The 25236-nt window shown below is 41.2% G+C and overlaps 1 protein-coding gene across 2 annotated transcripts in view; it reads right to left on the bottom strand.

Moving 5' to 3' along the window:
- Fancd2 (FA complementation group D2) overlaps window positions 1–25233 on the bottom strand; it is a 65999-nt gene extending 40766 nt beyond the window's left edge. Inside the window, exons 1-18 of one of the 2 annotated variants that reach the window (XM_031382927.1) lie at window positions 25131–25233; window positions 22764–22860; window positions 21371–21511; window positions 20344–20411; window positions 20105–20208; window positions 19443–19503; window positions 17588–17640; window positions 14560–14638; window positions 11646–11770; window positions 10465–10552; window positions 9569–9673; window positions 9065–9165; window positions 8559–8667; window positions 8321–8356; window positions 5450–5593; window positions 2711–2845; window positions 1625–1756; window positions 324–434 (exon numbers count right to left, since the gene is read on the bottom strand). In XM_031382927.1, coding sequence (XP_031238787.1) covers window positions 324–434; window positions 1625–1756; window positions 2711–2845; window positions 5450–5593; window positions 8321–8356; window positions 8559–8667; window positions 9065–9165; window positions 9569–9673; window positions 10465–10552; window positions 11646–11770; window positions 14560–14638; window positions 17588–17640; window positions 19443–19503; window positions 20105–20208; window positions 20344–20411; window positions 21371–21511; window positions 22764–22827 — 1656 coding nt within the window. In that variant the 5' untranslated portion in view covers window positions 22828–22860; window positions 25131–25233. Of the gene's footprint in view, window positions 1–323; window positions 435–1624; window positions 1757–2710; window positions 2846–5449; window positions 5594–8320; window positions 8357–8558; window positions 8668–9064; window positions 9166–9568; window positions 9674–10464; window positions 10553–11645; window positions 11771–14559; window positions 14639–17587; window positions 17641–19442; window positions 19504–20104; window positions 20209–20343; window positions 20412–21370; window positions 21512–22763; window positions 22861–25032; window positions 25108–25130 lie in introns of those variants that run through there. The other variant, XM_031382928.1, reaches the window with a different exon arrangement.
- Between the last annotated feature and the right edge of the window lie 3 nt (window positions 25234–25236).

Genomic DNA, 25236 nt, shown 5'->3' with positions numbered 1-25236 from the left:
AGAGTGCACCAACTGCAGGCATGCAAACGGTGGGCCATCTCCAGGAAACTCACCTGCTTGCCACAGCCTTTCCTACATGGTTTCTGTCAGGGTCTCATTAGGAACTACCTGGAACTATGTATGTTGCTATGTAGCCCAGGCTGGCTTGGCACTCAGCATCATTTTACCTTTATTAGATTTTAAGATAGGGTTTCTCTATTTTGTAGCTGTGGCTGTCTTGGAACTCACTATGTTGACCAGGTAGGTACAATTCCACAGGCTTAGTCTGGCAAATTTCAAACAAAGAGGTTTAAAATATTCTTTCTCAACACATGTCCTCTTACCTGGATATGGTTGCTGGTTCCAGACTGTTGGCTAAATGCTAGAGTGCTGAGAATACAGAAGATTTTTCGTATTTGCTGAGGGGACATATTTTCCAAATAATCTAAAATGCCCTATGAAGGGGGAAAAAGGTCCAAAATGAGGTAATTAGCTAACATCTTTCTCTATTTAAATTAAAATACTTCTCTGTTTAAATTTAAATTTTCTCTATTTAAATTTAAAAACATTTTTCATGTTTGTTTGTATTTTTGTTTTTTGTTTTTTGAGACAGGGTTTCTCTGTGTAGCCCTGGCTGTTCTGGAACTCACTCTGTAGACCAGGCTGGCCTTGAACTCAGAAATTCGCATGCCTCTGCCTCCCAAGTGCTGGGATTAAAGGCATGTGCCATCACTGCCTGGCCATTTTCCATGTTTTTAAAATTAGATGTATTCATTTTATGTGTGAATGTTTTGCCTGCATGTATGCATATGCACTATATGCATGGTTGGTGTCCAAGGAGGTTAGAGAAGGGCAGTAGATTCCCTGGAACTAGAGAGATGGATTATTGTGAACCAATATGTGGGTGCTGGAAATCCAACCCGATCCTTCACAAATGTAACAAATGTTTTTAACTGCTGAGCCATCTCTCTACCCCATTTCCTCCTCCCCCATTTTAAATAGAACAATTGCCCAGCTACTTCAGTTCTGGTATTACCAAGTCAACATCATTGAGATACCTGCCCTGCAAGTTTGTTGCAGCACATACACAATAGCTAAGTCTTGTAAACAACCTAGATCCTCATCAACAGCGAGAAATGTGGCTCACATATAATGGAATTTTCTCAGCCATCTGTTAGAGCAAAGCTATGTTGTTTTCAGGAAAATGCATAAACGAGTTAATGGTATGAAAGTGGGTTACGTCAGTTAAGACAAATACTGCAAGTTTTCTTTCATTTGTGATCCCTAGATTTTACACAGCTATATAAAACCATGTATGTACAGATGACTTGCTCATGCTTCCTGCCCTCTTAACATCAAACGCAAAGACCAGCCTTCCTACCCACGGCACTTTAACACTGCTTGGCATGTAAGTGTAGAGAAGTGTCTCTGCGTCAGTCAATACACAGATACAATGCATCTTTACACCTACATGCTTCTATTTAAAACTTACCTACGATCCATCTTTCTATACATCCCTCTCACATTTATAGTGCTCAGTATCTAAAGAATACAAAGTATGTTTTTGCCTACTTACAGGGAACAGTAACACTGAGATAGATACATGAACAGAAAATGATCTGATATCTGTCAGGACAGGCCCTACCTTAACAAAAGCAGCACTGAGCTGCATCGCAGAGGTGTTTAGTGTAATCAGCTCAAGGAGGACATCCAACGCAGCATCAACTTCAGCCTTGCTCCCACTGCAGACCTGGGTGACTAGGGCACCAACCACTTCCTACAGGGAGGGCAACAGGACAGTGTGAAGCAAAAATATGACACACCCATTCTAAAGGGTTCACACCCATGGCCTTTCTAGCCTCTACCTTACTGTTTATCTAACTGCCATGAGCATTGGCTTCAGGAAGCTTGTAACCACACAGCATAACCACACTACCACACAGTTAGCCTGACTCCCTGGACCTCACTAACCCATGCTGGCCTTAAACTTGTGAATATCCCATCCCTCAAGTACTGGGATGACAGGAAAGACCATTCAGCCTTGACCATTCAGTAATGAATCAGTGGACGCTATCAGAACCTCCTGATTTTGTTCCTTGATGTGGTCATTTGAATATTTATACATGAGTTAAATTGTACTCAAGTTGTAATTGGACTTAATGTGCACTGAGATTTCTTGAAGAGACTATACTTAAGGAGCGGAAGGCTTTATAGGTTTTGTGAATGGAGAACAGGTCAGACTAGATGATTCCAAAAATATATGGCTTCCTCGGGAACTTCATTCAGGTACAAAACTCCACATTCATATGCACATAATAAAAAATAAGATAAAATAAAATCTAAGTCTAGTTGTTTGATGTGCTACATATGAGCAAGACCTTAGTGATTTTAAACCAACTATCAGCTCTCACAGTTGGATCCTCTAAGGACTCTTATCACTTTAGGACAGAGACTAGAAATGACTATTTTCTTTATGAAGCAAGATCCTGCACTGCAGGCCAGTCTGGCTTCAAACTTTTGTTTATCCTCCTGCCTGTTGCCCGAGAAGTGAGTAGAAATGTGCATCTCTATGGCTGGCTTAGAACCAAGTTTTCCAAGCTGTTGGTAAAAGTTATTTCCCCTTCAGTGTCATTTAACCACCCAGAATATACCTCAGAATACATACAATTTATTTGAAATTATACCTTCCCATATCCTGATCCTTCCTTAGCCAATAAACGTTTCAACATACCTGCTGGCAGTAAGTATCAAAAAACTTAAAAGAATATTTGTATAGAAGACTGCCAAACAAAATTATCCTCTGGTCTTGAGAGTGAAACAAAGTCTGAGCCAGCAAAAGAATAGATGGGCAAATATCCTTAAGAACCTGAAAGAGGAAGAAAGAAAAGACTAGGAAACAGTGTCGTAGACCAAATGTGCTAATACCCACCACTGCCACCAAAGAGAACAACCAGTCGGCCTTCGTGTCATTGCGCAGACACACAGCATTCTGCTCTTAAATGCTGCTCTCTAGCTTTCATACCAAGCACCGAGCCCAGAGCCTGGTCCATGGCTGACAGACACTTGACCACTGTTACAGCTCCAACTCCTGCTCTCACTTAACTGAAAACGATAACACAGCTTTTGTTTTTGTTTTTCTGGTGGGTACTGTAGATGGTCTCAAACTCTGTGGACAGCTTTGAGCTCTGATCCTTGTGTGTCCATGTCCCAGTGCTAGTGAGTGCCAAGGTACTGTTATTGTATAAATGGAATCCTTCACCATCTGACTTTTCTTTAAGGATCAGATTCCCCAAAAACAGATTAAGAAATAACCTTAGGGGGTTGGTGAGATGGCTCAGTGGGTAACAGCACTGACTGCTCTTCTGAAGGTCATGAGTTCAAATCCCAGCAACCACATGGTGGCTCACAACCACCCGTAATGAGATCTGACCGACCTCTTCTGGTGCATCTGAAGACAGCTACAGTGTACTTAATTATAATAAATAAATAAATAAACAAAAAGAAAGAACCTTAGGCCAGGCAGTAGTGGCACACGCCTTTAATTCAAGCACTTGGGAGGCAGAGGCAGGCAGATTTCTGAGTTCTAGGCCAGCCTGGTCTACAGAGTGAGTTCCAGGATAGCCAGGGCTATACAGAGAAACCCTGTCTCAAAAAAACAAAAACAAAACAAAACAAAAAAAGGAAAGAACCTTAGAATTCATAAAAATTAAATGATAAGCTTAATGTAAGTTAGTTCCTACTTGTTTGGAACTACAAACTAGACTGAATAGATTCCAGTATCTACACTCAATCATATGTCTCCCTGGGTAGGCTGCTCTGTTCCAGTTACAATTTAAGTACAGTCTATAACATTCAATGCTACCCAAACTGAGTTTGTATGTATGTGTGTGCTGGTGACCATGTGACCATGCACGTGGAGGGCAGAGGTAACCCTCAGGAGATGTTTTCAGGAGCCATACTCATTTCTTTTTTCTTTTTTGAGACAGGGCCTCTCACTGGAACCTGGGGCTCAACAGATGCTGGCTGACCAGTGAGCCCCAGGGACCTGAATATTTCCACCTCCTCAGTACTGTGATTACAAATGTGTGTCACCATGTTCAGCATTTTTATGGGTGCTGGGAACAGAATTCAGGTCTTCATGATTGTGTAGTAAGCACTTTACCAACTCAGCTACGTCCCCAGACTTCCAAACTAAGTTCTTTAAATAATTGTTATAAGAGACATAGGCAGGTTACATAAATAATGTAATACAGACAAGACATTCAGGGATCCTAAGTAAATAACATTAGTAATTCCATCCTCATTACTGATATTGTCATTTTCAAAACAAAACAAAAAACAACAAAGAAACAAACAAAAAACCCAGCAGATGGATCTCTATGAGTTCAAGACCAGCCTAGTCTATATACCAAGTTTCAGACCAGCCAAGACTACATAGTGAGACTCTCAAAAATAAAAAAATAAAACATATTTAAAAAAAAGTTACGGGGCTGGAGAGATGGCTCAGTGGGTAAGAGCATCAACTGCTCTTCCAAAGGTCCTGAGTTCAAGTCCCGGCAACCACATGGTGGCTCACAACCACCTGTAATGAGATCTGACACCCTCTTCTGGTGCGTCTGAAGACAGCTACAGTGTACTTATTTATAATAATAAATCTTTGAGCCGGAGCGAGCAGGGTTGACCAGCATGAGCAGACGCCCTAAAGTCAATTCCCAACAACCAGATGAAGGCTCATAACTATCTGTTCAGCTACAGTGTATACTCATATGCATAAATTAAATAAATAAATCTTTTTTTTTAAAGATTTATTTATTATATATAAGTACACTGTAGCTGTGTTCAGATGCACCAGAAGACGGTGTTAGATCTCATTACAGGTGGTTGTGAGCCATCATGTGGTTGCCGGGACTTGAACTCAGGACCTTTGGAAGAGCAGTAAGTACTCTTACTCACTGAGCCATCTCACCACCCCAATAAATAAATCTTTAAAAAAAAAAGTTATGTTGCGAGAGAGATAACTCAGCAGTCAAGTATGCTTGCTGTTCTTTTAACAACTCAAGTTGTGTTCCTAGCATCCATGTCAGGTGACTTACAACCACCTATAACTCCAGTTCCAGAGGATCCAATGTCCTCTTCCAGCCTTCAAGAGCACACACTCACATATGGCATATACACACAGAGACATGGCATAAACACATACATAAAAATAAATCTATTGGAAAAAATTCAAAAGGCAAAAGAACTTGAGTCAGAGACTTGGTTAACATCTTCCTGAAAGGATGAAAGGCCATCTTAGGCTGGCTCATTAATATCATCATCTCAACCCAATAAAGCCATTAATCTACTGCTCTGAAACATGCTAAGCTCCCTGTCAAGGATCAATAGTACACAAAGGTGTGAGGTTTCTACATGGTACAGAAAATGTCAATCTATTATCTTCTCAGCGTGTTCCTGTTTATCTCACACTTACCAAGTAATGTGTAGAGAATGTACTGTCAAGCAGCTGTTCCTGAATGCAGTCCGACTGAATCTTGTTTCTCAGCAGCTTCTCAACTCCTTTCTTTATCTGCATGCTGGTGCTGTAGATGATGAGCAGCATGGCCACATCCAAAGCCTGTCAGAGAGCAGCACACCAGAGCTCAGCTATTCTCTACTAGAACAATGATGACACTCGCTTGCTCACACCACACCAACACAGTTCACACACCGTTACAAAACCCAGAAACACTTTTCAGGGAGATAAAGTGCAACAACTATTATCCTTTGGTAGTTCCTGAAAAAAAAAAAATCAGAATATTGAGAATTGTGATATTAAAATAGAATGTTGAATATTTTTACATTTGTTAAAAGAATAGATGAGGGGCTGGTGAGATGGCTCAGTGGGTAAGAGCACTGACTGCTCTTCTGAAGGTCCTGAGTTCAAATCCCAGCAAACACAGATGGCTCACAATCACCCATAATGAGATCTGACACCCTCTTCTTGTGTGTCTGAAGACAGCTACAGTATATTTATTTATAATAATAAATAAATCTTTAAAAAAATAGATGATATCACTTGACAACTAAATTATATACTTTTAAAACTAGAAAAAGTGCTTTATGAAAAGTTACAAAAACTATAAATGTTCATTAATATAAGGTTAAATAATTTATGATAATTGTTTCTGAAATATAACAGAGCTATAAAAACCAGTATAAGCCAACCCATTTTTGCTTGTTTGTTGACACAGGGTTTCTCTATGTAGCCCTGGCTGTAATGGAACTCACTTTGTAGACCAGGTTTGTCTTGAACTTAGAGATTTACCTGGCTCTGCCTCCCACGTGCTGGGATTAAGGGACACGCCACCATTCCCAGCTCAGATAACTCACTTTTAAACACAGTAAGTCACTTCTGATAAATGGTGATGACGGTGAAGAAAATAAGCAGCCTGCACAACACTAACCACAGTAGGATTCTACTTCCTAAAGACAGAGTATGAAAACTGTATGCACATGCGTATGAACATGTCTGTTCTTTTTTTAAAAAATTATTTATTATTATAAATGACTACACTGTAGCTGTCTTCAGATGCACCAGAAGAGGGCATCAGATTTTATTACGGGTGGTTGTGAGCCACCATGTAGTGGCTGGGATTTGAACTCAGGACCTTCAGAAGAGCAGTTGGTGCTTTTACCCACTGAGTCACCTCACCAGCTCACGTCTGTTCTTATAGGAGTGTGCTCATGCTTGTACACACACAGCTTTCTCAAAAAGACACAACATTTACAAAGGGGAGACAGAAGTGGCTCAGTGGTTATAAGCACTTGCTGCTGCGCTAGGGGACCAGGGCTCTCAGTTCACAGCCCCATGTGGGATGGCTCACAACACCTATAATACCATCTCCAAGGAGACCCACTACACCATGCCTTAAATCCCAGCACTGCTGAGGCAGAGGCAGAGGCAAAGGCAGAGGCAGGTTGATCTCTAAGGCAAGCCTGGTCTTTGAATGAGTTTTAGAACAACCAGAGCTGTTACACAGAGAAAACTGATCTTGAAAAACAAAACAAAACAAAAAGCTGTTCAAAGAATATATAACTTATATTTTATACCATGTTCTTGCTTACAAGTCTATAAAAATTAGGTATAAAGGCATCAAGGGGTGTGAATTTACTTTCTGTGTAAAAACAAACAAACAATTGGATTATCACTTGCCCCAACATTATATAAGTAATCATGGTAGCAAATGCCTGTCACCATAGAACTTGGGAGTAGAGGTAGGAGGATCAAGGGTTCAAGGTCAATTTCACAGCTATACAGTGAGTTTGAAGGCAGTTGGATGAGACCCTGTCTCAAAAAACTTCATTATTGGGGATGGAGAGATGGCTCAGCGGTTAAGAGCACTGACTGCTCTTCTCAAGGTCCTGAGTTCAAATCCCAGCAACCACATGGTGGCTCACAACCATCCATAATGAGATCTGACACCCTCTTCTAGTGTGTCTGAAGACAGCTACAGTGTACTTACATATAATAATAAATAAATCTTTAAAAAAAAACTTCATTATTTCTACTGTTTATTCTATATCATAGAAACTTTGAAGACTTTCATATAATAGCTGCACACAAAACTAACAAAAATCTCACAAGACGGAAGATTCCAACCAAAGCAAAACCTTTAGAAGAAACAACCAGTACACAGAAGAACAGCCAGCCAGCTTCTTCACAGAAGTCAGACATCGTAACTCCAACACATGGAAGCTGAGGCAGGAGAATCATCTTCAGTTTAACAAACATAGTAAGCCATCCTGCATTGCAGAGTGTCACACCATAAATCCACATACAAACAGACAAGCCCCCCCAACACACACACATACACATAAACACACACACACACACACACACACACACACAAGAATCAGAGAGAGACAGAGAAAGATACAGAGAGTGGGGATAACTACAGTACCATTGCTTGTCCTATAGTGGAAAGACTAACCAACTCAGGTCAGGACTACATGGGCAAAGTAAAATCAAAAAGACAACTGCATCCGGTGGGAGGAAGGCTAACCATAGACTCGGGACCTGAACTCATGGCCAGGGTCTGGTACTGCTTCTTGGACTATAACTTCATGTTATAGTGGGTGAAACAATTTCCTATTCTCTACTGAACACTGTAGACTAAAGTCATTTCCAGACTCTTCTAGTAGGTAAGACCAGTCAGTAGGCAAGCCACCCCTCTTAGGTTGCCTTTTCCACACACCCAACATTATCAGAGCAGCTACAGAAGGATAGCTGCTCGAACACAGGAAGAAGGCAGGACAGCGCAGCAGCCAATGCAACGCTAAGTTGAAAACACAAGAGCATTACCTTATGTTCAGCCGCTGACTCAATGCCTTCAATTGCCTAGGAAAACAAGGGCCATGATGTGATAACATATCAGTGGAGCATGTGACACCTGCTTCTTTCCACATATCCTGCTCGCTCACCCATCATCATCATTTACACCTGAATGACAAGCTGAAGATTTAATTCATCTCACCTCCCACATCTCTCACTGACTGCCACTCACAAACCACCTTGATGATCAAAGATGCAAAGATCTTACCTTAATCCAGGCTTCAGAAATGGTTTTCTCGTATCTAATGGCTGACTTTATTACATCAAAGATGAGAACAATACAGTCTTTATCACTGTTCTCTTGATTTCCTGAAGAGCTACAAACAGCAAAGCAGGAAACATTATTTCTTTCTACTTACCAGAAAAGATCTTATAAGATCTGAGTTTCTAGTTATTAACCACAGGTTCTGGAGTATGTTCCAACTTATGCAAAATATTGAAAAACTTGCACCATAGACTGTGTGGATTTGAAGGCTAGGAAAATGTGTTTCCATTACAATACATAGCCGCTGGCCAAACCTCAACACACACACACACACACACACACACACACACACACACACAAATTTGAAAATCCCTATTGTGCTGTATGGAAATGTAGCCTCGCTACCAAAACTTGTGGTTTATTATGATCTCATAACTATCCTGCCTTCAGGATGAAAGTAGACTATGATTATACAAAGAAAGGAATGGCAATTGCAAACCGCTCCATACCTTGCTAGTCCTTTACTTTTCAACTTGCTTTGGGAAGCCTGAACTCGTGATGGTAAAATAAAATGCTGGACGTTCAACTTCTCCCGAAGCTCAGCAATCACCTATGGAAAGTCACGATCAGTCATGTATTCTGCTCACCCTCAGTGGACAGGCACAGTCCACTCTCCCACTGGAACCTTAATAACCCCAAAATACTGAGGAGAAACCTGACCTAACAAAAGGCATCTAGCAGCCTGGATGAGAATGTTCAAGTTACTCAGAATGCCACACCCTGAACCCTAGAATCACTTGAGGGACAACCACAGAGAAATAGAAAATGTCAGCCCGCAGCAGCTTACGCTGAGGAATCAACCAGACTGAGTTGTGTTCTCTCCCAACAGCTATCTGGAGTAATCAGGATTATCAATTAATTTGGGGCCAGAAAACAGCAACTTGAAGTACTTGTTTAAATCATTTACCCATGTATCTTAATGTGAGTAGGCTTGGTAGGAAATAATAGCATACCTCAAGTGAAGTGGTATCTGTTACAGAATGAAGAATGAACTTTACAATCACAGGTAAATCCTCTAGACGGACAGATGACAGCTTGTCCATTACCAACTGGCGGATCTAAACATAAAGCACACCAAGTTCTTCACTACTCAAACTCAATACAGACTTAGCAGCAAAATTAGAAAATTCATTTGATTTTCCTAATGGTAGTTTAGGGAAAAAGATTCTTTTTCCCCAAATTACAAGCTTTTACAATTATAAATGTCAAAGACTTTTCTAACACAGACAAGTGATAAATGTCAAACATCTTCAGTCTTACATTTCACTCAGAGTCTGAGCTCACAACCGACAAAAGGAGTGCTCGCTCCTGCTCCCTCCCCACTGACCCCAGGGAACTTACTGTGAATGAGCACTGGGTTCAGGGACTTGTCCCTGAGGAACATCTTTGGATGTTCCTCAGGCAGAAAGAATGATGAAGAGCTAGCTCTCTTCTAGAATAAAAGTATGTTATTTAGAAGAGAACCAAAGCAGAGTGAAGTTACTGCCAAATAAAAACCAGCTAAATTCCAGAATGCTTATATTTTAAAAGTTACAAAAGAAGCAAAATTATGTTGTTTTCCTTGAGGGTTTAGCATCCCAGGCTGCCCTTGAGCTGCTTATGTGGCTTAGGATGGCCTTGAACTTCTGTTCCTCCAGCCTCTACAACGGATTTATGTGTATGCCATGATACAAAGCTTATATAATGCTGGGTATCAAAGCCTTGTACACCCTAGGCAAGCTCTTTATCAAAAACCACATTCCCAGTCATCACACGTAGCATAATGCTTTAATATTTGTGAGCAAAAGTGGTATTTTCTTTCATTGTATATGATTTTTTTCCTATTTCTGGAAAGCAGGCTCTTCCCTACCTCAGACAGGAAGTTTGGGTCAAGTCGGAGACTAGAAAAGACATCCAAAATCGGAACAGTCAGTGAAGTATTCTGCACCAGCAGCTCTCTGTTAACAAAGGAGGAAAAGCTGAGTAATGGTTTGAACAGAACTGGGCAAGAAGCAACCCGAGAAGCTACTCCCTAGTGTGGGGAGGACAGGACCTGCAGTAGATGCTCAAGTCCCTTCTAGGAAACTGCATAGCTATCAGCACATGACCTATCCATCCTTCCACATACTGTCAGTTACTTCTAGGATACTTACAATTAGTTACTTAGGTTAGGGTTAGGGTTAGGGTTAGGGTTAGGGTAAAAGCTATGCAAACAGTTGTCCTGCTATATAGTTTGGGAAATAATGGCCAGAAAATGTCTGTATGTTAGTGCATGTGCACCTCTGTGTTAGCTCTGGCTGTCCTGAAACTCACTCTATAGACCAGGCTGGCCTCGAACTCACAGAGATCTGCCTGAAGTTGACCTTAAACTCCTGATCCTCCTACCTTTACTCCCAAGTGCTGAGATTAAAGGCATTCTCAATCACTGCCCAAATAATTTTTACATTGTGAGGCAGGATTTAGGGTATCCCAGGCTGTCCTCAAACTCACAATGCAGTCAAGAATGAGCGTGAACTTCTGATCCTCCTGCTTCTACCTTCTCCCATCACACCTGGTTTATGTAATGTTAGGGAATTAACATACTTGGTACATGTCAGGTAAATACTCTTATCACCTGAGTCATACACCCAACTCACTTTTGTGTGTGATTTAGGGCCTTATGTAGCCTAGACTGGCTATGAACCTCCTACGAAACTGAAGAAGAACTTAAACACCTGTGTTCCAGACTTTATGTTTTAAATGCATGCGTGTGACTGTGTATGTATGTGCATCTGTAGGGTTTGCACATGTGTGTATGCGTGCATGTGTGTGCATGTATATACATATACCAATGTGTGCCACAGTACATATATGGATGTCAGAGAACAACTTGGCAAGTCAGCTCTCTTCTATAATATGGGTTCCAATATAAAACTTATATCATCAGAGATGAAAGGCAAGCACCCTTAGCCTGAGTTACCACATTAGCCCCAAACTTAGCTATTTTTACACTGCAGCAAATAGGTTCCCCTGGTGGAGGCTCCACATGACAGTCCCACAGTGTTTACCCACCTGAGCTCTTTCCCCACATTAGCATGCTGGGAATCCCCTAGGATCTCAGGAAGGCTAGTGATGAAGTCATGTTGTAAGTTCACTGGAGCAACACTGATCAACTGCATCATCTGGGCTGTGAGGTCCTGCAGGGAGAACATTAGAATTGTAGCACATTACTCAAAATAAGCACTCCTTATTCATGAAAATACAGACCTGAAATTATCATGTATACATCATGAACATGACAGACTCAAGCTCAAAATTCAAAGTAAGAGGCAAACGGGAGCTAGGGAGAGAGTACACTCAATAATTAAGTGCTTTCCTTAGAATCATGAGGACCTGAGTTCAATTTCCAGAATCTAGACAAAAGAAGCCAGGCACACTGGCATGCATTTGTGATCCCAGGTCTGGGGAAGCAAAGACAGGTAGACTCTTGGGGAGCGCTGGACAGCCAGCCTACTTCAGGATACTTGGCAAGTCCCAAGTCACTGAAAGACTGTTTCAAAAAAAAAAAAAAAGTGAATGTTGCCTGAGGAGTAACATCCAAGGTTGTTCCTCTATTTCCAGATACCAGCACACATAGTCATGCAAGTGCACACACACACACACACACACACACACACACCCTGCACCTACCCATGAACATGTACACATAAATGAAGTAAAGACCTTCCCTCTAAATTCACACAAAGAAGTTTACTCTAGCTGGGTGGTGGTGGCGCACGCCTTTAATCCCAGCACTTGGGAGGCAGAGGCAGGCGGATCTCTGAGTTCGAGGCCAGCCTGGTCTGCAGAGTGAATTCCAGGACAGCCAGAGCTACACAGGGAAACCCTGTCTCGAAAAACCAAAACCAAACCAAACCAAAGAAGTTTACTCTAGACCCAAATTCCAGCCCAGATGAGACTCTAAAAACACCTGTTTTCCTAAAAAAGATGTAGTCTGAAATGCCTATGAAAACCTAAAAGAATGGTTTTAAGAACCTCTGCAATGAAGACAGGCATGGTAGTGTACACTGACAATCTGAACACTTAAGAGGCAGAGACAGAAGGATCAAAGTTCTAGGCAGCCTGAGCTACACAGCAAGTTCCAGGCCTGCCAGAGCTAGACAGCAAGACCCTAGAAAGACCAAACCCAACCCAACCAAAACACAAACAACCAAGGATTCTGGAAAGAAGTAAGACCGCAGGCAGCGCCTCAAGCAGACTGTTCACCGCTGAAACAAGGTCTTGGCTAACAGATTATGAGAACAGCTTTCTTGTCATCATGACAAGAAATCTTCACTCCTTGTATTACTAAAATTCAGTGAGGTACAACATATTCAATTTTTTGCCCAATAACCAACAAAAAGAAAAACTTGAACTTCTATTTATTTAAGTGTTCAATTTTACCAACACACTTAACATAAATCACATAATTGCAAAAACTACAAATTTAATCATTTATACTGAAATAAGATGGCCTGGGACCTTAATACTTTTCAGAAATAAAAAGTAATCTAGAGATTGTGAAACACAAATAAACACCTTCACCTTCTCTGTTTTTGTTGTTGTTGTTCTTGCTGAAGACAAGGTTTCTACACTTATGCCTGGCTGTCCTGGAACTTGCTCTGTAGACCAGGGATCCCTCAGAAGTCTCAGAGGTCCGAAACTCAGAGACCCACCTGCCTCTTCCTTTCAAGCACTGAGGTTAAAAGCCTGTGTCACCATGCCCAGCTCTTACCAATGTTTTAAAAAAGATTTATTGACTTTACACTTTGTGGGGTATGTCCTGTCTGCATGTGTGCGTGTGTGTATGCATTGTGTTTATGTTTGCTATGTCCCCTGGAACTCAGGTTACAGATAGTTGTGAACCTCCATGTAGGTACTGGAAACTGAACCAGGGTCTTCTATAAGAGGAACAAGTGCTTGTAACATCTGAGCCATCTCTCTACTCTAATGGTTCTCAACCTTCCTAATGCTATAGCACTTTTACAGTTTTTCATGTTGTGGTGACCCTCAACCATAAATTATTTTCATTGCTATTTCATAAATAAATTTTGCTAATGTTATGAACTGTAATGTAAATATCTGATATTTCCAATGGTCTTAGGTAACCCCTGTGAAAGGGTCATTCAACTCCCTAAAAGTTCAGAGTCCACAGATTAAAATCCACTGCTCTAGCCACTTCCCAAATATTTAACATATAATAAACTATACTTAATTTTTATACTTTTTTTCTTTTTTTTTTTAAATTTATTTATTTATTATATGTAAGTACACTGTAGCTATCTTCAGATGCACCAGAAGAGGGCGTCAGATCTCATTACGGGTGGTTGTGAGCCACCATGTGGTTGCTGGAATTTGAACTCATGACCTTCTCTGAAGAGCAGTCAGTGCTCTTCCCCGCTGAGCCATCTCACCAGCCCTACTTTTTGTTTTTTCAAGACAGGGTTTCTCTCTATAGCCTTGGCTGTCCTTGAAACTCACTCTGTAGTCCAGGTTGGCCTCGAACTCAGAAATCCACCTGCCTCTGTGCTAGGATTAAATTTAATCCCAAGTGCTAGGATTAAAGGCGTGCACCACCACTGCCTGGCTAGAAATACATTTTTTTTTTTTTTTAAAGAGAGAGATACTCAGGATTGTCAAATAAAAAAGGTTTCCTCAGTGTAGCCCAGGCTGACTCATGTTGACCTCCATCTTCCTGTCTTTGCCTTCTGCATTTAGCTCAGATTCCTGGCATGTGCCACCATTGATGACTAGAAACTTCTGTTTGTTTTAGAGACAGAGTTTCACTATGTAGTTTTGGCTGTCCTGGAACTCACTCAATAGACCAGGCTGGCCTCAAACTCTCAGAGATCAGCCTGCCTCTGCCTCCCAAGTGCTAGGATTATAGACATGACCAACTCTGCCCAGCTGTAAAACACTTTTTAAATAAATAAAGCTCCACACCTACCTTGCTATCCACAATTCTATCCAGCCATTTTAGCTGATTGATGATGAGTCGGGGCATGTTGATTCCATCTCTGTTCTCACTGAAATGTCAATAAGGGATTTAGTTGTTCGTCTCTCCCCTCTTTCTATCCTTCTCCCCATGTCAATTTTTTGTCTTTGTTTGGTTCTAGGGAACTCAGATGATGAGCAGGTACTCTACTATAAGCTGTATCACCAACTCCTGACTACAAAACAGAACACTTTAAAACTGTAGAGAATACTTTAGCCAGTCAGCTAAAACTACTAACTGTAGTTACTAGTTATGGGGCACAATGCTAAACACAAACGTGATTATTAAAACCAGAGGGGCTGCAAAGACAGCTTGGAAGTTAAGAGCACTGGCTGCTCTTCCACATGAACCAGATTCAGTTCCTAGCAGCCATGTGGAGACTCACAACCATCTGTAACTAAAGTCCCAGGGGATCTGGCACTTTCTCTGGCCTCCACAGGTGCCAGACATGCTGCGTGTAGTTCCCAGACATACATGCAGGCAAAATAACCAAACACATAAAATAAATGAATAAATAATCCAGACATGTGTATATATTGTGGAAAAGATGACTGGAAGAAAATACTGTTAGTTCTGCCTCTGCCTCTAACTTTCTGAGAAGGGTGTAAGCTCTCAGCTACTGCTTTAACACCCTGCCTGCCTACCAGTTGCCATGCTCCCCGCCACGATGGCTATGGTCTCATCACTATCTCTGAAACTATTAAGTCACAAACTCTTTGATAAGTTGCCCTGGTAATAGTGCTTTGTCATGGGAAAAAAAATTACTAAAATAGTGGCTATAGCTGGGAGAAGGGAAAAGATGGATTATACTTATCTTACAAACAATGTGACAGGCTGGAGTGTATAGCTCAGTGGTTAAGAGCACTTGTTGATCTTCCAGAGGGCCTGGGATTGAGTCCCAGAAACACATGGAGGCTTACAACCAACTACTTCTCCAGTTTCAGAGGATAGAATGCACTCTTCTGGCCTCCCTGAGCACCAGGAACTTACATAGTACACAGGCATATACAACCATACATGTAAAATGAAGCAAAAATAATTTGGTTGGAGGTAGTGGCCCAATCCTTTAATTCCAGAAATTGAGAGGCAGAGGCAGAGGCAGAGGCAGAGGCAGAGGCAGAACTCTCTGTGAATTCAAGGCCAGCCTGGTCTACCAAGTAAGTTCCTGAACAGCTATGACTACCAAGAGAAACTCTTGTCTCGAAAAACCAAAATAAATAAATGAAGTTAATAAATCTGCCAGCCATGATGACACACCTGTACTCTCAGCACTTGGGAGGTAGAAGCAGGATTACGAGTGCAAGATCAGTCTTGACCATATGGCAACCTGTAGGCCAGTGTGGGCTACATGACCGTGTCTCAAACAAAAAAGCAAAATAAACAGAAAGTTTATTAACTTTAAATAAAAAAAAAAAAAATGAAATGTGGCTTCTGTTTTGTTTCCGAAACATAGATTCATTACATAGTTCTGGCAGCTTTGACATACAGAGATCCACCTACCTCTGCCTCTCAAATGCTGGGACTGAAAAGTGTTTGGTTTTTTTATTACTTTGCGATAGGGTCTCAGAGCAAAGGCTGGACTGGCCTGGAACTCACTATGTATCAGAGGATGGTTCTGAATCCTTCGTTGTTCTTTTCCTAAGTGTTGAGGTTATAAGCACAAGCCACCATGTCTAGCATCCAGACATAAATCTAAGGTTTTGAAACATACAATTTAACTGCTTCTTACAATGATTAATTTATGCTCATTTACAACAAATGTCAATAACTATTCATAATATTTAACAAAGGTCCTTTGAGTATAGGGAAAACACTCAATATTTTATCCTTTTATTTTTCCTTTGTTTTTTCTTTTTGGAGGCAGGGTCTTCTGTATCTTGCGCTGAACTCAAACTTTCTGTGTAACTGAGGGTGACTTAGAGTTTCTGCTTCTCCTGCCTTTAGCACTGGAGTGTTGAAATTTATGTTGTCATGGGAATCAAACTCAGGTCTTCAGGTTAGGCAAGGCTTCTACTAACTGGGCTACACACCCAGCTTGCATTGCATTTTTTTAAAAGATTTATTTATTTATGTATATGAGTGCTCTATCTACATGTAACCTACGTGCCAGAAGAGGGCATCAGATCCCATTAAAGATGGTTGTGAGCCACCATCTTTAATCCACCATGCTGTGGATTGAACTCAGGACCTCTGGAAGAGCAGACAGTTCTTAACCACTGAGCCATCTCTCTAGCCCCACCCCAGCCCATTCTTTTTTAAAGATTTATTTACATTGAATTCTTTTTTTTTTTTTTGGTTTTTCGAGACAGAGTTTTTCTGTGTAGCCCTGGCTGTCCTAGTACTCACTCTGTAGACCAGGCTGGCCTCAAACTCAGAAATCCTCCTGCCTCTGCCTCCCAAGTGCTGGGATTAAAGGCATGTGCTATCATAGCCAGACCGATTTTTTATTTTAAGTTTCTGTCTTTGCTAATGAAATTGAACACTTAAATATTTGATATTTCTATGCTTGAGATCTTACATGTCATTTTTAATCAGACTGGTCTTTTTCCTTCTTGACATAGTTGTCATTTTTTATGAATATTTATTTTTTTATGTGTATGGGTGTATTATCTGCATCGGTGTCTGGGAATTCAACTCTATATTCTGCAGGAGTAGCCTGTGCTCTTCACCACCGAGCCCTCTCTCCAGACCCTGACACAGTAATTTCAAAATATAAACAGTAGAAATACACTTCAAAATAAAAGACTGACAACTGCCTCCCTCCTAGGAACAGAGTGTTGTGTACTCTTCTAGAAGAACCATCCTACATACAAGCACGTGTGATATTTAACAATGAGTTAGTATTATGAAGTAGCTGAAGAAGCATTATCCCTCGTTCAGGAACCTGACACGTTAAAAATGACCAAAGGACATTTCAGAAGACATGTTCCAGAGAGTCCAAAAGCATTGAAACTCAAGGCTTCAAGGCAATTCCACTTACCTTTCAAAAAGAAACTGAGGCACTTTTTCAAATAACATTTTGATAATGGCAGGCTAAAAGAGAAAACATGCACCGTCAGGAGATGGTATCGAGATATACAACAGAAATACATTAGTTACCAGGTCGAAATGGCAAGCAGGCCTGCTGTGGCGGCATCAGGCCAGTGGCTGCGTGGTACTCTAGAAAGGGACTAGAATGCTGAAGAGCTCAGCATGCGGGGTTTAATGGGGGTGATTTCACAGAAGAAGGCTTCCTGAGAGGTTTATAACAACAGTTGCCTCTAATTAAGACAGCATTGCACCTAACTATGAAGCATTAGTCTGTGCCTGAGAGGACTAGACAAAACACAAGTGGGCAAATTCCACTGTCAATCACTTCTGGGAAAAAAGAACAGAGTGATCATGGAGTTGTGACTTGTGGATATACCTGTTCTCAATGTATTTGTATGAAACTAGTTAAACCTGAGAATTATTTGATCAGTAGATGGCTTACTTTAATATCTATAATAATTACTAAATGAAGATATAAGATTAGTCATAAGTTTCTTCTACCAGAGCTCTTGAGGAAACATCTTAATATAACTGACATCTTCTAAAAATGTTTACACAGATACTGCCTGTATTTTAATATAAATGCTTGAGTATAAATACATCAATAATTTGCATTCCCAAATATTAAGGAAGAGTAATCAGATACTAAAAATACTATTAAATATGGTAACTCTTCGTCTATGAAAGACAAATTTTAAAAGATTATGCTTTCAAAAGAGGTCTATACTTTAGACAAAAATGGAACTCTCTGATATGAGGTAAGTAAATTATAGTTAAGATTTCCAAAGAGAAATAAGAGATTAAAAATTATATGAAGAAGCTAAGGAAGCAAAAAAAGGGAGGATGGGTGGGAAAGATATTTTTCACTCTACAGTTTTGTTCAACACATTAAAACATGTCAATGTACTGGCTGTAGAGAAGGCTAAGCGGTGACGATTACATCCTGATCTTCCAGAGGACTCGAGTCTGAGTCCCAGAGCCACATCCTCCAGTTCACACTGCCTTTAACTTCAGATCCAGTGCTCCAATGCCCCTGGTCTCCACAAGACCTTCACCAGCGGCACTCACACACCCCTACTCCTGCCACACATACACCAAGTTTTTAAAAGAAGTGAGATAGAAGCGAATGAAGTAAAGAGCAAACTCAAGTTACTAAGTGACAGTGCAGATGAAAATTGAGCAGTAAGCATACAATTCTCAGAGCACACGGCACGGAGCTGTGAGGCAGAGGAGTCAGGACTGGCTAGATGGCTCGGCTGTTAGGAATGTGCACTGTTCTTACAGAGAACCCCAGTCTGGTTCCAGAACTCATATCTGGGAGTTGAAAACTGTGACTCCAGCTCCAGGGGATCTGACGCCTCTGGAATCTGCAGGCACCAGCATACTCATGCCAATATTTTTTTTTTTTTAAAGATTTATTTATTTCATTTATGTAAGTATACTGTCTCTGTCTTCAGACACCAGAAGAGGGCATCGGACCCACTACAGATGGTTGTGAGCCACCATGTGGTTGTTGGGAATTGAACTCAGGACTTCTGGAAGAGTAAGCAGCCAGTGCTCTTAACCGCGGAGCCACCTCTCCAGCCCTACCATATGATGTTAAATAAACCAGACCCATATACTGAAGAAATGAATGGGACTGCCAGGTCAACTGGCCGGCCTAACAACAAGGCAAAGGCAGACACAACTTAGAGACTAATCTCCTAAAGTGCTGCTCAGCGCTGTTGCCAGCTAAAACTCATCCCCCTCTGCTAGTTACCCCAATTCACATCCATCACACTCTGAGGAGAGTGCTGCGGTCTCACCTGTAAAATATCAATCCCCAGAAGTAGCTTGATCAGACTCTTGGAGTAAATCGTGCCCATGCTGTAAAATAGAGAGGCATTTGACTCCTATTTTGTTCATTTTGTTTCAATGTTTGACTATCTTTTCTACATAAAATTGGTTAAATACACAATCCTTCAAGATTATCTCAAAGCCAGGCTAGAAAGCAGAGGCCTTTAGTCCCTGCATTCAGAGGAGGAAAATGCTGGCAGCCCTCTATGAGTTTAAGGATAGCCTGGTCTGCATAGGGAGTTCTAGTATAGGCAGGGCTACACAAGTGAGACCATGCTTCTAAATAGACAGACAGACAGACAGGCAGGCAGGTAGGCAGACATATAGAAAGACAGTCAAAAGTATAGTCTTATTAGAAAAAACATACAAATATGAGAAGACAGCTCTTGGTAAGGGAGACACAGAGATATGAATTCTTATCCATACAGGTAAGACATGTTTCATAAAACATTCCAGTTCTTTGCTATCTAGCCTCAAATTAAATTAAATAGTTTTAAAGTTACACTTAAACTTTGAGTAAAAAAGGGTTATAAATCAAAAGTGAAATTGTAAAACAAAGACAACTGCATTTCCTGTGTCCAGTCCAGTTACTGCCAGGCTGAACTTCTGGAAGGCAGCTGCTTCTCTTCACCTGGCTTCCTCATCCTGCAGGCGCTCACAAGACAGCAGGCAGTTCCTGAGACTCTCACTGTCCTCAGTGTAGGACTCCAGGCCACTAACAAACTCTTCTATTACCTAAATAATACAACCAAGACGAGAGGGTAAGCTCTGTGGCTGGATGTTTGTTACCAGCCACTTGGCTATGTGCCAGGGTCTCAGTCCTCATTCTATGCACTTCCAGCAGACAGAGGACCACAGGCGAGTACATACTTTGGGATAAGAAGGATGCTTCCTCAAGGCCTGAAAGAGCTTCCTTTGGAAGATTATCTGATCCACACCTATGAGGAAGGAAGAACAGCTTCTCAACATGATGTGTAATGTCTACTACAGCCTCCCTCCTTAAAGACAGGCTTCACATTTGATGATGCTACTAAGAATATTTTCTTTCTTCTTCTTTTCTTAAAAGTCTACGTATTTTATTTATTTATTTATTTATTTATTTATTTAATTTATATTCTTTTCATGTGAAAGTTTGTGCAGAGGCTCTGGCCAGGAACTAGAGTTACGGATACTTACTGTAGCTGCTGGGAATCAAACTCTGGTCCTCTGAGGGAACAGTATATACTCTCTACTGAGTATATCTCTACATCCCTACTAAGAATATCTTCAACTAAAACTTCTAAATCTAGAGTAAAACACTTAAACTGGTAGATGTTAAGATATCAAGTGTTATATAAATCACCCATCTTACTTGTAGATATTAAAATAACTTATCTTACTTAGTAAAACAAAAAAGTATCTATGCCCTAGAAACAGTCTCTAGCCTTAAAATGGCTTGCCATATTTTCTTCTGATATAGACCTTCTTGCTTCCTGGGTATTTACACACACACACGCACACTACACACAGGCACACCATGCACACACACTACACATACATGCGCACACACACATACACACATACTACACACACACATAAATACGCACACACTACACACACGCACTACACACTATACATACACACATGCACATATGCACATGTGTGCGTATCACAAAGGATTACTAGCAGTATACTACTTTTTTAAGAAAAAGAATTAGAGGTAACTAACATAAGATGCTATTTATCAAGCCTTAGAACAATAAGATTATGATCATCAGCACAGTTTCTACAGAGCAGTCTCCCTCTTCTCTCGGGACAGAGGCCTTCCTGCCCTACTCTCCGTCAGCCTCTCTATTCTGGACCCATGGTCTGGTCCTGAACACTTTCACTGAACTCAAGAACATATTTTGAATGTTACCTAGCTGATTTTGGCTCTCTCCGGTTTTCAGAGTGAGTCCTGATGCTTTAAGAAGCCTTACGAAGACACTGCCATTCTCTTCAACTTCGTGAGAATCCTGAGACTTCTTTGCCAGCTTGGAAAGGGGTTGTTTCATGATTTCTGGAGAAACAAACAAACAAACACATGCCTTTAAAATATGACCACAAAAAGAAGAAGAGTGCAAAGGTTAAAATGCAAACCCAGTACTCAAGTTTTGACAAATTCATCTCACAACAATCCTGATTTATGCCAAATTTGAGAACTAATGATCTGTCCACAGAACCAGACAGAACAGAGCAGGCTCTGCACCATGTCCTTCAGGATAAAGCTTGGGAACAGAACAGGCCCCTCTGTACCACGTCTTTCAGTACAAACCTCAGGCTGGTTTCATCAATGCACAATGAACAACAACAAAACAAACAAGATAGAGACCTGAATCTGAAGAATAAACCTCCTTTTCTCCTTTCATGATATAATTCTCTTTTTCTACTTAATCAAAATCAGAATGAGAAACTCAGTTTGCTCATTACTCATTAAAAGCACAAGGCCCAACTCCCTCCTCATAAACTTTCCTCTCCCCTTTCTTAGTACTGGGGAATTGAACCTAGGTATGGCAGGTAAGCACTCTACTAAGTGAGCCAGACCTCCAGCTCCTCTTCATATATCAGAAGTTGGTTCTCTTTTGGTGACAGTATTTCCAAAGCATGAACTTTTTATTTACTCATTTTCTGCTGCTTTTGCTTTTGTTTTGAGACAGGTGTCACTATGAAGCTCTGCTAACCAGGAACTCACTATACAGGCCACACTGGCCTGGAACACAAAGAGTCAGGCCTCCCTTTGCTTCTTGCATGTTCTCATTAAAAGTGTGTGCCACCAAGCCTGACTTGTCTACCCATTTTCTAAATTACTTTTCTCAGATAATATATAATAATTTTTATAAAGATTTATTTCTATTTTGTGTGTCTAACTGTTTGCCTGCCTGAACCTAAATGTACCACATGAATGCACGGTGTGCTCTGAGGCCAGGAGAAGACACTGAATTCCCTGGAACTATAGTTAAAGATGATGGCGGGGTGCCATGTGGGAGCTGGAAATCAAACCTGGCTCCCCTGCAAGAGCAGCAAGTACTTTCAACCTCTGTGTCATCCATCAGATTCTACAATAATTATTTTTATGAAGATGGAGAGTGAAGTTCAGAAGCCGTCCAAAAGCCCTAAGTGGCATTTGAGGTGCACACTCAATCCTTAATCTCCTAGGATCTCTGTGTTCTCTCCAGTAACCCTTAACAGATGTCAGCACTTGAAAAGTCGGAGGTTTGTATCTTTTCCTGCATCTGTGATTCACATATAACAATGAAAGGTTAGATACTTACTAGAGGCATCTTCCGTCAGGGTTTCTTTATCCTCAGAATCTAACCGACTTCTTTTGGAAACCATTTTGACCAAGGTCTTCTGCACTTATATTACTTCCTAAAAGAACATCCAGGAGTTGGAAATTTAGCTCAGTGATACAATGCTTACCTCAAACACCGAAAGAACTAGCATAATCAAAGATTAGAGGTCATTCTAAGACTGTTCTGTCTACAAGCAGAGGGTTAGAGTCTTCACACTGACACCGTCTAAACCAAAACACTGAGCAAATTCCAACTCCTCCAGCTGGCCAATATCTCCCCAAGACTTGTTGATCTAGTTGCTTCCTTCACCGGGCTGCTTCTCTGTGGCTAAAGGAGAAAGCCCTCCGCTCTTCATCTGAGAATCAAGACCCTCACCTAAGCTTGTCCACCTGCTCTCTAACTGCTTACTTCAGTACTGCCGTCAGGGAGTGATGCTAAGGACTGCAGTCGTAAGACAAAACAAACATCAAACACTGCAAATAAGACAGACATCATTCCAGCTCGGAGGGAGTGCACAGCATTACAAGGTCTTAATGTACTGAACTACGTTCATGTGACTACAGTCTAAGAAAAACCCAGGGACACAGTGAGAGCTTATGAGGACAGTTAGTCTACCTGTAGGTGGAGTGGTAGAGAAAAGCAGGGACAATTTCCCTAAACACGGTTTCCTTTTCAACACCATAGCCTTGTGTATGCTAGGCAAGAGTTCTCCTGCCAGAGATAGTCATTTTTATTTTTAAAATATTTAAATTTTATGTGTATGAGTATTTGCCTGTGTATATGATTGTGGACCAAGTGCACATCCCAAGCCTGCATAGGCCAGAAGAGAGTATTAGACCCCTCAGAAATGAAGTTACAGATAGTCCTGAGCCTCTATGTGGGTGCTGGGAAACAAACCGAGGTCCTCTGCAGAGCAGCAAGTGTTCTTAACCACTGAGCTATTTTTCTAGTACCTATTTTTTTCTTTTTCTTTCTTTTTTTTTTTTTTAGATTTATTTATTTTATGTATATGAGTATACCACTACTGTCTTCAGACACACCAGAAGATGGCATCAGATCCCATTACAGATGGTTGTGAGCCACCATGTGGTTGCTGGGAATTGAACTCAGGACCTCTGGAAGAGCAGTCGGTGCTCTTACCCACTGAGCCAACTCTCCAGCCCAGTATCTATTTATTTTCTGTACAGGGTTTCACCATGTAAACTGGACTGGCCAGTCTACATAGTTACTAGTTACATTCCAGGCCAGCTACAGATATACAGTGAGACCCTATCTCAATAACAAACAACCCTGTCTTAAATGCTTAAATTATAATCCACATGTTTCTCACATGCTAACTTGAGAAAGAGATCATTATCACTCTCCTAATCAGGGGAAGGGCTGAGGTTCTAACTCTAAGAAGTCTGGTTCCAGAACTGCACTCCTTGTTTTGTTCATTTATTTTTGGTTCTTAGACTGTAGGGCAGAATCTGTGCTTTTTGTCTTATTTTCAACTTCTAGGGTCTTGTGTAGCCGTCTGGTCATGAACTCATACATAGCCAATGGCAAAGATCACCTGGTCCTCCTGCCTCCACCTCCTGAAAGCTAGGACTATGGGCTATTATCACTACTATTTTTTGGTTGGTTGGTTTTTGGTTTTTGTTTTGTTTGAGACAGGGTTTCTCTCACTCTGAAGACCTGGCTGACCTCGAACTCAGAGATCCACCTGCCTCTGCCCTCTGTCTCTCAAATGCTGGGACTAAAGGTACTGACACCACCCAGCTTCTCTCCCCACCCCCTCGCTCTCTTTATTGTACTATGTATACAGTGTTCTGTCTGCACATCAGAAGAGGGCACCAGATCTCCTTATAGATGGTTATGAGCCACCATGTGGTTGCTGGGGATTGAACTCAAGACCTTTGGAAGAGCAGCCAGTGCTCTTAACCTCAGAACCATCTCTCCAGATTATGGCAACGGTTTCTATTAAGAGTTAACGTTCCGGGTCTGGAGAGACAGCTCCGGAATTAAGAAGGGTTACTGCTCTTGCAGAGGACCCAGGTTCAGTTCCCACTCAAATAAGCGGCTCAAAACTGCCTATAACTCCAGTTCTAGGGGATCCTGAGTCCCTTCGGGTTCCTATATGCATGTGGTGCACTTAAACACAGGAGGTCAAATCATACGTACACATTAAATAAGTCTTACCAAAAAAGTCTCATAAACTTAAATTTAAGCCTTAAAAGCTAGAAATTTCTTATTATGCGTTACCTACAATATGTAATCACTGACAGCCACTGTTCAGAGGGAAACACTGGCCGTCTGACTTCGGAGATACCATCTGGCTCCCAGGAAAGCCTAAAAACCACTAACCTGGGGGCCGCCAGCTGCTTCCCTTCGTTTTCGACTTTCCCGCTTGAAGGACGACGCTCTGACGCCATCGAAGACGCGCCGCTGAGTGACGCCACTCACCCGCGCC

Source organism: Mastomys coucha, unplaced genomic scaffold (genome assembly GCF_008632895.1).
Source record: "Mastomys coucha isolate ucsf_1 unplaced genomic scaffold, UCSF_Mcou_1 pScaffold20, whole genome shotgun sequence".
In the NCBI taxonomy this organism is placed as follows: Eukaryota; Metazoa; Chordata; class Mammalia; order Rodentia; family Muridae; genus Mastomys; species Mastomys coucha.
Note: the sequence above shows the minus strand (reverse complement) of the source record. Positions and strands in the feature narration are given on the sequence as shown.